At 38.6% G+C, this 17,135-nt stretch overlaps 1 protein-coding gene across 1 annotated transcript; it reads left to right on the top strand.

Annotated features, from left to right (window-relative positions):
* Window positions 1-15,968: 15,968 nt before the first annotated feature.
* On the top strand, window positions 15,969-16,507 carry LOC308621612 (small ribosomal subunit protein eS24-like). The gene has a single exon (XM_081242262.1). The coding sequence runs from the start codon at window positions 15,987-15,989 to the stop codon at window positions 16,380-16,382; it is 396 nt and encodes a 131-aa protein (XP_081098388.1). The 5' UTR covers window positions 15,969-15,986; the 3' UTR covers window positions 16,383-16,507.
* Window positions 16,508-17,135: the final 628 nt, after the last annotated feature.

The raw sequence follows: 17,135 nt of genomic DNA on the forward strand, positions 1-17,135 counted from the left end.
GTCCATCTCATCCACTTATGTGTGAGTGACCAGGGGCAAAGACAGCAGCATTGAACACACACGTACTAAGCACGTGTTACAGATACTCCATTAAAGGCCCTTAGTGCAAGGCTTGGCACATGCCAAGTGTTCAGTAAGTGACAAAGAACACGTAAACAGCCCCCTACTAAGGAATTATGTGTTTCTACTTCTAAATTTTATTTCTCATGTCACTCAAAGTAGACTAGGAATATCATAAAATGCACTCCACCCTTACAGTGTTGGTGTACCATCCCCAAAAGTTGGTGTGCAAAGTGCCGAGGGTCTTAACTAGTGGCTGAGATTTCTTCTCTTTTTTTCCTTACTACCTACCCTATCCAAGGTCTCTATAGGCTCAATCCCTAGCTGATGACAGATGATATAGTAACAAGATCATGGAATTTAGAGTTAACTAGATTTGTGGGTAAGTTATTCTCTACCCGTGATTCGACATGTAAACTTAAATGATCTGTGAATGGAAATAGTAATATTTGCTGCATACAACTTCTAAGAGCCTGAAATATGGGTACATAGAGAACGAGCTATGACGACCACTGGCAGAGAGGACTGGGGTACTTGAGCTGTTCTTTGAGGATAAATGAGATTCGATTCTATATGTAGAGGCCAAATGCCAAACCAGCCATGCTCTGATACCTTCCAAGGATAATGACCAGGGCTTCTTCCTATTTGTCCTAAGCACACGCTAAACACAGATGCAAAGCAGGGATTAACTTTCTCTTGGCTCAAGGAGGAAGACTGGGACTGCCTGCAATGGCGCCTGTTAAAATACCCAAATATTTTAAATTATTTGGGTATTTAAATATTTTAAATACCCAAATATTTTAAGTTAAAATACTGGCTGACTTTCCCAGTTGGAGTTCAAGTCAAACACAAAGGTACCTCAAGGTCGACCTACTGTCCCTGTTTCATCAACAGCTAAATGGCAGATCCCACTGCTGCCTTACTTAAGAGTCTCAGTCCATACCCTCAACTCGGCCTTCCTTTATCACACCCTGCAGTCTCTAAATTGCTGTGCACGATTTTCTGAGGACCCATCTGTGAGAACATCGTGGGCTGTTGGATGTATGCATGCACTTGCACAAATAAGTAACGGAGAGCTGGTTTAGGCAGGAGGACTTACATATTTTTTCCTCAGATGACATATTTGAGCATTAAACACAACGTATTCTGTTCTCCTGCTAGCAAGGCATAATGAAACCAGAGTGTTGCCTTCCCAGCAGCTCTCGCCTTTGAATCGTGCAAAGCAGAAATGATCCTCCGTTTGCAGGCAGCAACAGCCTCCAGAAGCTACAGGAACCTTGCCAAGATCCCTGAAAAACCTCCACAGCTAACTGGGAACCGGCTTATTAGTGACACTTTTGAGAGTCAGGCTGTCATTGAAGAGAAATGAAGGAGAACGCGGTGGGCGCCGTAGCCTGGAATTAGACCACGGGAGGGAGGAAGGCTCCTCGCAGGAACATTGCTCTGTAATTTTCTCAAACGCTCTCTGCTCAGCTGGCTTGCAAAAGCCCTGGATCTTGGGAGGCTGCAGGCAACACCTTACCCTCCAGTCCTCCTTGAAACTGCCCCGGCCATCCACCTTGGGAGAGCTCTGTGGCCTTTCAAAGGTACCCTGAATTAGTTAAGACAAGAGAAAAATATATATTTCCGCTTAGTAGCCTTTTGAACGTGTCTACATAATTTATATAGCTAACTGAGTTTTTTTTCACAATTACTAGATAATTCCAGTAGAAAATAACTCGGAAGTTTTTGTGTAAATAAAAATGAGTTGAAGAATTAAAAAATTTTTTAAATTAATTTGTCAAAATATCATATTTGTCATATTTAGGAAGCATCACAAGAAATGAATATAATTAGTGACTGGGATTAAGATCTCTGATTTTTTTTTTCAGGAAGGTGATTGCCAGCAGGCCAGCCCCAGTCCAGCAGGATGCTATGTCCTGAGCGCTACCTTTGAGTTTCTAGGTAAATGTTGTTCTGATAACAAACTGGGTTTCTCAGCTCCCTCCCCACTGGGAGGATGGTGTGTGATCTGGATAACGTTCTTGACTTTTCTGCTAAGATTCTAGCTCTCAGCCAAGAGAAAAAAAAAATGGAGAAGCAGCATTTGTGTCGCTGTGCATTAGCAAAGGGAGCCGTGGGAGCTAGGTGAGCCCACGTCACTGCCATTTGATATGCTCCCTGCTGGGTGAATTGAGGGAATCTTGATGCTACCCTGATCAAAAGAAGCCTAGACCCTGGAATCAACGCCTGGAGTCCTACATTGGGGTGGGAACTTTCCTGAACGTACCAGAAGTCCATCCAAGCACAGGGACTGGAACGTAGGAAAAAGAGCACACAGGCACCTGCTTGCTGCCTTGCCCCATTATTGGCCTCTCATCTGTTTCAGCAAATTCATTTTTCTCTCATAATAATGATTAGCCTTTGCACGTTCCATAATTCAACACAACCTGTGACATATGTTTCCTGAATCTCAAGATAACTCATTCTCTCCCTACCTCTTGCTTTTAACATCACACACACACACACACACACAGGCACACACGCACCCAATGTAGTGGTACCCAAAGTTGGGGTTGTTGCCTACCCAGTAGGTGCCCATTTTCTCCTCTGTTCTCCTTTGCTGGGGTAGTTTGCCTCCTACAAGAACCTAAAATGTCAGTCATCAGCCTTTCCAGCTTCCTTGCTGCTAGATATAGTGACGTGACATAGATTTAGGGTGGCAATGTGACACAGTCCTGGGGTGCCATGTGACAGAGTCCTGCAGTGCCAATGTGATGATGTGACACATCTGGAGCGACCAAGTGACAAAGTTCTTGGGTGGTAAAGTGACACAGTTCTGGGAGAGCCATGAGATACAGTGCTTGGGTAGCGATGTGACACAGGTCTCTGGGGACCATGGGATACAGTCCTGGGTGGCAACGTGACACAGTTCTGAAATGGCCATAGAAACATTCCTGGGATGGTCATGGGACACAGTTCTGGGGTGGCAACGTGACATAGTGGTGGAGTGGTGATATGACACACGTGATAACCGTGTAACACATTTCTGCTCAATGCATTCTAAAGTATGTATGCTCTCCAGCAGGAAAGCATTCCTAGGAACTTCTACGAAAGATCCCCCCTCTTTATACAGAGGGGGAAACTTTCTCACCATTGGGACTTCCCCTTTGTCTTCTCACCATGGAACAGCTTTACACGAGCATATGTTGCAATGATGACAGACATTTCATCTGCTAAGGATGGCAGACAAATGAAAAGTGCCTGGAACCTTGACTGCATTTTTGAGCAAGTGCAACAACCCTTGGCTTGCCTACCCCTAGATTTCTTCTTAAGTGAGATAATGACTAAACTCCTGATATTTATGTCACACACACATGAGCACACATATGCACTATTTATTTTTATTGCATGTACATATTTTATTGCATATACACAATTCTACTAACATAGGAAGCTATAAGCATTTCCCTGTAGACATTAAAATTATTTTTGCAAGCAAAGATATGAGTTGCTTTTTGATAAGAGTTTAGAACAAAAAAATCCATTTGAAACTTTGGGAAGAATAACATGAGGAGTCTACTTTAGTTACATAAATATGAGGCAAGCAGGCTCTGTGAGCTGGAGTAGAGACACATAAGACTTTTTGATTGACCAAGTTAGGTGTTAAACACTCTATGGTAAACAAGTCTATGGAGTGAGTGGCCAATTTGTCTAAGAAACTCATGGCCTTCTGGGAGATTAAAAGTCCCCCAATTCCTGCTACCTAAAGTTTAAAATAAGAGAAACCAATCAACTTGCACTCAGGTGGCCAGAGCGACCTGCAGTAAAATTACCTTGACCAGAGTGAGACTAAGCTCATGGTCTAGGGTTCAGTGTACTTCAAGCTGAAAGCTCTACAGCTTCCATACCACTGATTTCTATTTAGGAAACAATAGCAGAGTGTCAAATCTAGAAACCTCACTGACTCTGTGAAGGGATGTGAACAAGCAAGGACACACCAGAGCCAGTAGACAACTATCATCTGTCAAACATCGTCTGTACAGGACGTGGAAGTCATGGCAGCAGTGGGATTTCTAGATGATAACTCTCCGTTTGTGTTTTGTGTATAGAAGTAAGCCGAATCTCCTACTCCAACTCACTTTAATAGCATGAGCAAATGACACGTTCTTGGACAAACTGGGACTGGGGAGACCTGAAGGAAGAATTAATGAAATTCCCACTAATAGGACTTGTGGAAGTCAGAGCATTAAATAAAAATGAATGAATGGGACTTCCCTGGTGGCACAGTGGTTAAGAATCCTCCTGCCAATTCAGGGGACCCGGGTTCGAGCTCTGGTTCGAGAAGATCCCACATGCCACAGAGCAAATAAGCCCGTGCACCACAACTACTGAGCCTGCACTCTAGAGCCCACGAGCCACAACTACTGAGCCTGTGCGCCTAGAGTCTGTGCTCCACAACAAGAGAAGCCACCGCAATCAGAAGCCCACACACCGCAACAAAGAATAGCCCCCACTAACCACAAGTAGAGAAAGCTCGCACACAGCAACGAAGACCCAACACAGCCAAAAATAAATTTAAAAAACAAAAAAAAAATATTTTAAATGAATGAATGATTGAAAGCATCATTCCCCCCAGATTATTGACTGGGGCATATAAATATTTGCCTATTTCACACATATACCTACTTAATATCGAAGTTGAGAACTAAATGACAACTTTTGATTGTCCCAAAATAAAATGAGTAATTAAGCACAGTTATTCTTCCCTAATGTAATCTTTCTGTTCTTTGACAAAACGTTTTATTTCGGACAGGATTTCCTAACATGTTAAGTGTTTTTCGAGAAAGTTTTCTAAGGTCAAATAAATGTGAGAAGCACTCTTTACACAAATTTGAACCTATTGCTTTGAGGCAAGCTTTCTGAAGCCTTTAATATACAGTATGAATATCCAAGACGGGCTAGAGAGATATCTCCTCTAAAAATTATGTAACCACTGAAGCCTTCTTCATGAAACATCTCATGAAACTAGTTTCTTGCAGAACATAATTTGAGAAACACTGATATAGGGTTTAAAATCCAACCCACAGATAATAAACGTTTAAGTTTTTACATGTATTTTGTTTAAATTTATTATAATTATTTAGAATTTAACCCTGTATTCGATTGCATTTTCACTCATCCGCTGTCTCTTTATGACTTCATCACTCTGGAGCTTTTAATATTAATGTATGGTTCGGTCTGTTAGAGCAGTTTTTTTTTTTTTTTTTTTTTTTTCTTTTTGCGGTATGCGGGCCTCTCACTGTTGTGGCCTCTCCCGTTGCGGAGCACAGGCTCCGGATGCGCAGGCCCAGCGGCCATGGCTCACGGGCCCAGCCGCTCCGCGGCATATGGGATCCTCCCAGACCGGGGCACGAACCCGTATCCCCTGCATCGGCAGGCGGACTCTCAACCACTGCGCCACCAGGGAGGCCCTAGAGCAGTTTTTTAAATACATTTTCAAGCATGGTTCATGAATAATACATTTTATTATCTCCCTTCCAAATATGTGAAGATATGTTTTCTGTATCCTCATTGTGTGACATTCACCTTGTCTATGTACAAAATTATTGGGTCCTGAAATCATGCCCTCAAAATGGGAGGCAAAATTTGTTATGTGTTATTGCATACAAGTTAGGAGCAAGCCGGAATTTGTTATTTCGTACATAACTTTGTTTGGGGATGAGGGAAAGGGGAGAAGCATGAAGTTAATCCTGGATACTCATCTGTATCCAGGCCTGTTCATTTTGATTCATATTATTTAACTATTTGAAAGGATGTGTACATTATCCAAAATAATTTTGAATGAAATTTGCAAAACACTTTAAATCTGTATGACTGGTTTACTACGGAGTCTCAAATTGTTGGGGCATAAATATGAAAAGCATTCTTTTGATCTAATGATTGGTACCTTCCATGTTCAAAGGTACCTCATTTCCTACTGGGTGCCCAGCTTCCTAACTGGCATCTTAGTTTGAGTCAAAATCTCATTTATTCTAGAAAGTTTCATGTTAGTTATTAAAAGACAAACACATTCTTTTTAACTCGTAATCTATTAAATTCAAAGTTTACTTCTATTCCTTAGAAGTTCACCCTATCTCCTTCCCTCAGGATAGACTTGTGGTTCGAGGGTTTGAAGTGGAGAGGTTTGGAGTGAAGCAGAACTATTAGAAATCCATGTTCACTGTAAATCTTTAATATAATAAAGCAGTTTTAAAAAACAGGGGGAAGACAGATCTTTCAGTTGCTAACACTTGATGGTAACTCATTTTCCTGTGTTCTTCCTAAACTTGTTCATATGACACACACATACACACACTCAATTGTGTTATTTGCACAGAACACTGGGGAAAATGGGAGGAAGCGTGGGGTTTCTATATGACTCAGAGAAAAACTTTTATTATGAAAAACGAAATACAAAGTATTGTTATTATATTAAATATCAAATCTGCTTAACCCTTCCAATAAAATTTTATTAGTCCTTTTAGACAGTCACTTGATCTTATTTCCAAGAAGAAAATCTTCTTTTAATAGGGTTTATTTTACAGCTTTATCAACGTACAATGGACATAAAATAAACCACATGTATGCAAAGCATACAATTTGATAAGTTGTTTCTACTATATAAGTTTCAGGTGTTCAGCATTATGATTCCACATCTGTATAAATACAAAGGAATCACCATCACATGTCTCCTTATCATCAATCACCACATAGTTGACCCTCTTCATCCATTTCACCTGCACTCAACACCCTTCCCCTCTGGTAACCACTAATCTAAGTTCTGTATGTATGAGTTAGTTTTGTTTTATTTTGTTTGTTCATTTGTTTTGCTTTTGTAGATTCCACATATGAGTGAAATCATATAGTATTTGCCTTTCTCTATTTGAGGTCCATCCATGTCGGAAATAGCAAGATTTCTTCCTTTGGCTGAATAATATTTCCTTCTGTTATGATGGGACCATGGTTGCAGCTGCAGCATGCTAGTGGGCGGGGCTTGCCCTCAGACAAGTTTCCATGTCTGCCCTCGATTGCTGCCACATTGGTGTGTGAGGCTCAGCCAGAGTGCAGGGGTGGGCAAGGCTCTCAGCAGGGTGTATCACTTGCATTAACAGGTTAGAGGGAGAATTTCAAAATGTGCCTGTCAGCAACTACATTAGCAAGTAGCCTGAGATTGCAAAAATGGCTCCTGCCAGTGTCTCAGTCCCTGGGGAACATTCTAACTGGGTTTTGCCTCTCTAGCAGATGCTTCAAAATTAATAAGTGGGTCCACTTCACCTGTGGTCCAAGAGCTTTTCAATCTGGTGTTTTTGCACTGGTTTGGGGGTCCAGTGAGTTTGACCACGGGCCCTTTAAGAGAGGGTTTTCCATTCCCTGCAGTTATAGTTTTCCTGGACATATTTCCCATTGGTTTTCAAAGCCAGGTGTTCTGGGGGCTCATCTCTCCTGTGCAGGATCTAGGGGTTGGGGTGCCTGATGTAGAGCTTGAACCCCTTGCCCCTCAGGAAAAGATTCGTACCTCTGTGATCCTTCCCGATGTGGACTGCCACAGCTAGGGTGTGTTATTTTTCTTTGGCAAGACTGTCTCTCTGCCTCTCCTAGGTGTCTCAGTGCTGTCCTTTTAACCTTTGTTGTGGAAGCTCTGCTCATCCAGTTTTCAGGTCTCTTTTCTGAGGGAATTATTCCACATATAGTTGTAGATTTCTTGTGTCAGTGGGAGGACTGATTTCAGGATCTTCCTGAGCCATCATCTTGTAAACCTCCGACAATTTGGTAAGTTTTGACAAGTGTATAGTAAACATGGCCAAAGCAACATATTAAACATGGCCATTCTGCAAAGGTTTCCTAGAGCACTCCTATAATCCTTTCTTCCCATTCTTTCTCCTGCCTTTGCCAGGCAACCACCAATCTATCAGTGGTTTCTATTACTTTATATTTGCTTGAACTTTCTGAAATTTTATATAAATGGAATCATATTGTGTATACTCTCTTTTATCCAGAGTCTTTCACTCAGCCTAATTATTTTAGATTCATCCATGTTGTTGTATGTATCAATATTTGATTTCTTTTTATTGTTGAGTAGTATTCCATTATATGAGTACATCATAATTGGTTTAGGCATTAACTTGTTGATGGTCACTTGGGTTGTTTCTATTGTACTGTTTGGTTAATATAAACACAACTGCTATAGACATTCATATACATGTCTTGTTGTATACATATGCTTTCATTTCTCGAGTACATACCTATGATTAGAATGGCTGGGTCACATGAGAAGGGTATGCTTACATCTTTACAAAACTGCCAAATTCTTCTGAAGTCATTTTTCCATTTTATTTTACAACAAGCAATGTTTGTAAGTTCCCATTGCTTCACACCCTCACAAAGCTTAGTGTGGTCATCTTTTCATTTTTATCCATTTTAATGGGTGCATAGTGATAGCTATTTCACTGTATTTTTTAATTTGCATCCCCTAATGAATAATGAGGAGGAGGAACTTTTTATGTACTTATTTGATATCTGTATATCCTCTGTGGTGAAGTGTGGGTTCAAATCTTTTGCCCATTTTATTGAGTTTTTTAAAACTTATTATTCACTTGTAAAAGTTTTTAATATTAAAGATGCAAATCCTTCATCAGATACATATTTTATAAATATTTTCTCTCAATCTGTCTCCCTTTTCTTTTTATTTAGAGTGTCTTTTGAAGGGCAAAGTTTCTTAATTTTGATGAAGTTCAATTTGTTCATTCTTACTTTTCATACTTCTTGCTTTGTTTGTTGTACTTAAGAAATCTTTGCCAAACAAAAGGTCATGAACATTTTCTCCTAACAGTTTTATAGTTTTAGCTCTTACACTAAAGTCTATGATCCATTTCAAATTATCACATGAGGAAAAGAACAAGCTTAATTTTTCCAAATGACTATCCAATTGTTAAAACACCACTTGTAGAAAAGATTATCTTTTCTCTTCCTAGAAGTTTGGTAAAAATCAATTAATGGTATATGTGTGGATCTATTTCTGGAATCTAGTTTATTCCATTGGTCTATTTTACCCTCTCTTTATGCTAATATTTTACTATCTTGATTATTGTAGCTTTATGATAAGTCTTGAAATTGTGTACTGTAAGAATTCCAATTTTTTTCTTCTTTGTTAAAGTTGTTTTAGCTATTCTAAATCCTTTACATTCTCATATAAATATTAGAATCAGCTTGTTACAAATCAAAAGCCTGCTGGGATTTTCATTAGTAATACATTGAATCTATACATAAAATGGGGAAAATTATCCTAACAATATTGAGTGTTCTGATCCATCAGTAGATATACCTTTCCAGTTATCTAGGTTTTTAAATTTCTCTCTGAAGTGTTTTGTAGTTAAAATGTAGATATATATCTTTTGTCAAATTGTCAATCCTACCTTAACCTAACACTCTCCTTCTAGAATCTAATTCTTTCTTGTAACTATCTTTGGAATTAGATAACAATTGGTGTCATATTCTGTTCAGATTAACCCTCTGTAATGTCACCAATTTTGTGTCCCAGGAGGATGAATTTGCAGCTGTGCTTTAAATATTTCATCTGGTTACATAAAACATAACCCATTGGGTTTAAAGGTAAACTGTCATCTCAAGCTATTACCATGAACTGTCTATATCTTATTTTCAGGAGACTATCAGGGGAAAACATTATGCACAAAAATGATTTAAACAACATTTGCTTCAGTCACTATTATAATCCTCTCAGAGACAACTGAAAGCATAATATTTTTGTCATGTGAGAATACAATTTTCTGTTCTAAATGGGTTAAGTTCATGTGGTGGCAGAACACATAGGAAAACCACAATGGGAAAGTATGAATAGGAGAGGGTTTAACTTTAGCCATACAGCCTTATTTCACAAAAATAATAAATCAGTCACACAAACTTTTCTGAAAAGTTGTGATTAAGTCAACCAAGTGTGATTCTTAGAGTCAGTTTCCTGGGCTGCCAGACTTTAAAACCAGAAAACAAGTAATAAAATGGCAATAAGTGCATACCTTTCAATAATCACATTAAATGTCAATGGACTGAATGTTTCAATCAAAAGACATAGGGTGGCTGATTGGATAATAAAAAACAAGACCCATCTATATGCTGCTTACAAGAGACTTCAGAGCTATAATAGAAGACGAAGAATGGCATTATATAATGATAAAGTGATCAATACCAGAAGAGGATGTAACACTCAATATATATGCTCCTTATAAGCCCATAAATATATAAAGCAAATATTAACAGACATAAAGGGAGAAATTGACAATAATAAAATAATAGTAGGGAACTTTAACACCCCACTTACATCAATGGACAGATCATCCAGACAGAAAATTAATAGGAAACAGTAGTCTTAAGTGACACATTAGATCAGTTGAGCTTAATACCTAAAGGACATTCCAATCAAAAACAGCTGAAAACACATTCTTATCAAGTGTACATGGAACATTTTCTAGGATAGATCACTTGCTAGGCCACAAAACGTCTCAACAAATTTAAGAGGAGAGAAATTATATCAAGCATTTTTTCTAATCACAACAGTATGAAACTAGAAATCAATTACAGGAAGAAAAATGGGAAAAACAAATATGTGGAGACTAAAAAACATGGAGGGAGATGCAAGAGGGAGGAGATATGGGGATATATGTATATGTATAGCTGATTCACTTTGTTATAAAGCAGAAATTAACACACCATTGTAAAGCAATTATATTCCAATAAAGATGTTTAAAAAAAAAACAAAACAAAAACCAATGGGCCAATGAAGAAATCAAAGAAGAAATCAAAAAATACTTTGAGACAAATGAAAATAAAAACACAGCTTTCCAAAATCTACTGGATGCAGCAAAAGTAGTCCTAAGAGGGAAGTTTATAGCTATGCAGACCTACCTCAAGAAATAAGAAAAGTTTCAAATAAACAACCTAACCTATCATCTAAAGGCATTAGAAAATGAAAAACAATGAGATATCACCTCACACCTCTCATAATGGTTATCATCAAAAAGACAACAATAACAAATGTTGGTGAGGATGTGAGTAAAAGGGAATGCTAGTACACTGTTGGTGGGAATGCAAATTGGTAGAACCACTATGGAAAACAGTATGGAGGTTCTTCAAAAAACTAAAAATAGAACTACCTATGATCCAGTAATTCCACTCCTGGGTATATATCCAAAGAAAATGAAAACACTAATTTGAAAAGATACATGCACTTCAATGTTCTTAGTAGCATTATTTACAATAGTGAAGATATGGAAGCAAACTAAATGTCCATCAACAGATGAATGGATAAAGAAGATGTGGTATATATGTATATATACCATGGACTGTTACTCAGCCATAAAAAAGAATGAAATTCTGCCATTTGCAACAATATGCATAGATCTAGAGGGTATTATGCTTGGTGAAAGGAGCCAGACAGAGAAAGACTAATACAGTATGTTATCACTTGTACGTAGACTCTAAAAAATAAAACAAATGAATAGAAAAAAAGAGAAACAGACTCACGTATATAGAGAACAAACTAGTGGTTACCAGGGAGGAGAGGGAAGGTGACAGGGGCAAGATAAGGACAGGGGTTTAAGAGGCACAAACTACAATGTATAAAATAAATAAACTATGAGGATATATTGTACAGCACACAGAATATACCCAGTATTTTATAAAAACTTGAAATGGAGTATAATCTATAAAAATTTTAAATCACTATATTGTACACCTGAAACTAATAAAATATTGTAAATCAATTATACTTCAATAAAAATAATAATAAATAAATAGAGATATTGAGCATAGGCAACTTCTTTTAGGAGATCTGTTCTAACAGCAAACGGAAAAAAATGGCTTTAAATGTGGACTGCTAGGGAAAGAAAAGGAAAAGCTCAAAGTCTTTAACTTGTTGGACTAAGTGTGTGTTAACATCATTAACCAAGACTAAAAATAGATATGGAATCATGACTTTGAAGATGTGGAAGAGATAGATGATGGGTTTACTTACCTAATCCAGGCAAGCCAGAATCAGGGACCATGGAATCTCTGAACAGGGCTAATATCTCAAGGGCTAAGACAGGTGTATGGTAGACTGGGGCTTTCCCAGAGCAGCCAGTGGGGTCTAGGGATTTGAGAACTGGGAAAAGTAGTATTGCTTTCTTGAGCCGAGCACATTTAGGGGGAAAAAAAGAGAGTTCCCACGGGCTCAACACAAAAGAGAAAAATAAAGCAAACTGCATTCAGAAACAAGGTAAGAAGCTCAAGTTGATATGGAAGGCAAAGCTGTGATTATTGCTTACAGAGTGATCCCCAGGAATGCCAGAGGTTGGACCACGAGACGGATAGAACACTGTTAAAAGCGGAGACTTGGGAAAATACAACCATTTCATGGTACACAAATAAACTATTATTATCTTCACTTCCTATCAGCTTTTCATTCTTCTGCTCTTATTAATTTTGATCTGTTGAAAGTCCAACTTTAACAGCCCTTGTTTTTTTTCCATCAGTCCAGTGAACCCCAACTCTTTCTTGGAGGCAGAAATGAGATTGGGGCCAGGAATAGGAGCAGAGTGCAGACAATTTGAGATCAAGAGCCACAGCTCGAGTTGGGGCTACCTCTCACCTATCTTGTTTGAGACTCTCAAGGAATTTAGAATCTGCACAGATCTATGGGTATATGATGAGTTCACTGGATACAATGAGTTTGAAAACCTGGCCAAATAGAGATGTAGGTTTAAAACGCAAGAGATGTTGGGCTTCCCTGGTGGCGCACTGGTTGAGAATCTGCCTGCTAATGCAGGGGACACGGGTTCGAGCCCTGGTCTGGGAAGATCCCACATGCCACGGAGCAACTAGGCCCCTGAGCCACAACTACTGAGCCTGTGCATCTGGAGCCTGTGCTCCATAACAAAAGAGGCCACGATAGTGAGAGGCCCGCGCACCGCGATGAAGAGTGGCCCCCGCTTGCCACAACTAGAGATAGCCCTCGCACAGAAACGAAGATCCAACACAGCAAAAATAAATAAGTAAAATTAATAAAACTCAAGAGATGTGTTCAACAGAAGTAAAAAGTACTAATACCTGAATATTTCCTATTTTGCCCCTCTGGCTTCCCTTCTTTAGCACTTGAACAGTCCTCCTTTAAGTACAGGATCTTGGTAATGAGTGAAGCCCTGAAAAGGCAACATAAAACAAGAAATGAAGTTAATCTACATCATAATGAGCTTGGAGATGAAGACAGAAAAATCAGGTGAGCTGAATGCTGAGGCAAGTTTCTGAGGGTTTGGAATCAAGAGTGGAAAATGGAGTGTTTCAGGGGGCAACTGCTATCTACTGTAGGAGTCCCACAGATGCAAAAATACAGGTGACATTTTCATCTGTGTTGTGCATAAAGATTGTTCTCAGTTTATGCATTTAATTGACAGACTATTTAAGGAATTGAATGATTTTAATTATCTTTGAGCTAACTGAGTAATTTTTTAATTGCAACACCTTTGCTAAACAGATCTGTATAGAGTCTTTATTTTAATGAATATATATGAAATGTTTGCGTATGAATATAGTGGATTGTTTGTATGACCACCTTATGCTAGGTGTTACTCATGTGATTTTGATGTCCAGTTTGTTTTCATGTTGCTACCAAAGAGTACTGCTTTAATTGTGGGCTACTAAGAGGAGGACCTAAAAAAAAACAGAACTGGACATAATACATAATGTTCGATTTGTGCCAGGTGAAGAATAAATGCAATTATAATTCCCTAAACAAGTAGAAATTTTGAGGTGATTTGAAAAGAGAAAACTGGATGAGAAAATGAGTTAGTATACCTCCCAGAGTAGAGTAACATTTTAAGGACTCGTGTCTTAGCGTCTTCACCACATTATCTTTCAAGCAGAGATACAGCAGTGTCATCAAATCAATATAATCTACGACATTAAATTAATGCCGCTAATTTTAAAAATATTATTTTAAAAGTTTGTTTATAAGTTTAACTTGTGTGCTGTTTTTAATATATCAGTTCACATCTGAGTATGTTTAAGAAACATTTTCACTAAAATAATATACTTTAATGTGGAACCAAAGAATTTCGCCTCTACAAATGGTTCACTTTTACCAAATTTGAAAAACGCTTGGAGCACAACTAGCCTTATGCGAGCCTTGATGAAAAAGTGCTCTGAGACAGGCACAGGCCTCAGGGGGCAGCTGGCAAGAAGTGGAACAGATGCCAGGGCAGTTCTAGAGTGAAATAGGCTGTTAAGAAACTTTCTATGAAATCTATGTTTCTCTTACCTAGCTTTTTAAAATTTCAGATAATAGTATCTCAGAGGTACTTCAATAATACCCATTTATGTTTATGACATCTTTTACCATATTACACATTTACTTAGCTGCTCCAAATTATAATTTTGAGTTTTCTGAGTGAGTACTGCATTAACCAAATGTAAGAAGTATCTTGGTATTCCTGACAACCATAATTCAAAATAATGTAGTCATATTCTAAACAAAGTCCTGAAAAGTGACATAATAAAGGTATAATAATATTCTTATAGCAACTGGACCATTTCAGCTTAAACACACATGGATCCATAATCTTAAATCACACTTAAGCAACAAAGACTCTATTGATAAGTGATCAATCCTTATTCAGTCATTTCTATTCATTCTTGAATACTGCCTGCTTCCCTTTAACTCTTAATTAATCTGTCCTTATCAATGTAAATTTTTGAGTAATTACAGCATTTAAATATTTAGTATGGATGAAATTGCAATAGAATTTTGCCCCTTCTCATCATGACATGTCTTATAACTATACTTCCTCCAGCTCAAACTGAGCTCCAGCCAAATTGAAACTCTTCCATGTTTTGAACAACACATAATCTCTCTAATCTAAAAAATGTCTCTCAAATGTTCACACTATTGAGTTCATCCAATCCAGTAGCCTTGCCCCAAGACTTAGAAATGGTGCCAGATGCAGCAAATAAAAATACAAGATACCCAGTTTAATTTGAATTGCAGGTAAACAATTAGATGTTTTTTTTACTCTAAGTATAGCCCCGTTATTGCATACGACATACTTATACTAAAAAATTATTTGTTGTTTACCTAAAATTCAAATTTTACTGGTTATCTATATTTTATCTGGCAACGCTGTGGCTAGGACTCTCAATTCTACAGCTTCTAATTTTTATAAAGTATACCTTCTCCCTCTGGCATGGCAGAAAAGAGGAAGTAGAGTCATCTGTACAGAAAAGTAAGACAATGGTTTTAGGCCTGGCCTAGCAGCCTTTGGTGTGACATCAAGCACTTTCTCTCAGCTGATATCCTGAGCCTCTTTTCCACATTAATTCCACAGCCTACACTTCCATGTTGCTCAGTATTACTTTTTAGATTCCCAGTCTTCTAACCCACTCTGGCTCTGATGGATGAGATCTGAATTATATCTGATGTTCCTTCTGGGATGAGCACGGGGGAAGAGGCACCCATCTGAAACTTGTGTTCCTGGGGCCAGGATTAGATATAGTAATGAGTGGGGCTGGTCAGTATGGTACAGTGGGTAGCCAAAGTGCAAGTCCTGTGTGAGACTGGGCCTGGCAAGTATGCATATGAAGCATCAAGTTCAAGAGAGAAGGGAGAAAATAAGAATGGGGGAAAAAAGTGAAACAATAGGCAACATAATCTACAAGATGATGCAGCAGGGGAGAAGAGTTTCTATGGAATATTTATAATAAAACTCATTCTCAAGGAGAAAATTGTTAAGAGGGCCAAGCTTATCTGGACAATTCACTTTCCAGCTTTGGCCTCCTGAGTTCCTTCCATGAGCATTGATATGACTGGCCGGTGGAAAACAGTCCTCTTTTCCTTCCTGGCTGCTTGAAGATGAACTGCCATCATGAACAACACGGTAACTGTCTGGACCAGGAAGTTCATGACCAACCGAATACTTCAGCGGAAACAAATGATCATCCATGTCCTTCATCCTGGGAAGGCAACAGGACCTAAGACAGAAATTCGGGAAAAACTAGCCAAAATGTACCAGACCACACCAGATGTCATCTTTGTGTTTGGATTCAGAACCCATTTTGGTGGTGGCAAGACAACTGGCGTTGGCTTGATTTACGATTCCTTGGATTATGTGAAGAAGGAGGAGCCCAAACACGGGCTTGCAAGACACGGCCTGTACAAGAAGAAAAATACCTCAAGAAAACAGCGAAAGGAATGCAAGAACAGAATGAAGAAAGTCATGGGGACTGAAAAGGACACTGTTGGTGCTGGCAAAAAGAAATGAAGTGTCTAGCAGTGAGCTGGACATTGGGCAGCAGAAGGAATAAAGACGCTGCAGTGACTGTATCTTTGGTGATTGTGCAGATTTTTCATGAGAGAGTTAATAAACTAAGACTTAAAAAAAAAAAAGATGGTGAGGTTCTATCTTTGATCTTAGGAGTGGAAGACATTCTTCTCCTAGGTAGTTCCTTGATCTCAAAGCCCTAACTCCACTGGGACTAATAAAATTCTAAGCCCAGGCCTATCTTGAGATTCTTTCCTTAGTCCCTACTTAGATGTTCTTATTTGGCATGACTTTCCCAGTACTGTCTCCCTGCCTCATGTCCACATCTGCTTGGTCCTCATGGTTTAACGTTAGAAAAGAGATGAATCACAGCCTTATACTACGTTAAGGACCACTACCATCTACTCGGTGACAGCTGCCTATATTCAAATTACAATGCCTAAGAAATCACAACTAGATTCTAACATAGTGTGCATTATAACCTTCATCTAACATCCCTGAAAACAAATTTAAAAGCTGTTCACTCAAATAATGACTCTCATCAATCAAATAGAAAAAATGGGGGGGGGGCAAAGAGTTGGTCAAAGAGGCTTCTGCTTCTTGCAGTTTCTGAGAATAACAAGAAAACATGGAAAAAATATAAAAACCATTGGCTTGAAAGCATTAGGAAACTAGCAAAATATGGGCTATATTCCAGAGCAAGATGTGGTAGAAAATGGACTCCAGAGACACGTAGTAACATCTGGTCTACTT

The sequence above is a fragment of the Mesoplodon bidens genome (genome assembly GCF_964165515.1).
Source record: "Mesoplodon bidens genome assembly, chromosome: 1".
Classification (NCBI taxonomy): domain Eukaryota; kingdom Metazoa; phylum Chordata; class Mammalia; order Artiodactyla; family Ziphiidae; genus Mesoplodon; species Mesoplodon bidens.

Excerpts from the sequence above, each read along its gene's own strand:
- LOC308621612 (XM_081242262.1), top strand. The coding sequence starts at position 15,987 with ATGAACAACACGGTAACTGTCTGGACCAGGAAGTTCATGACCAACCGA.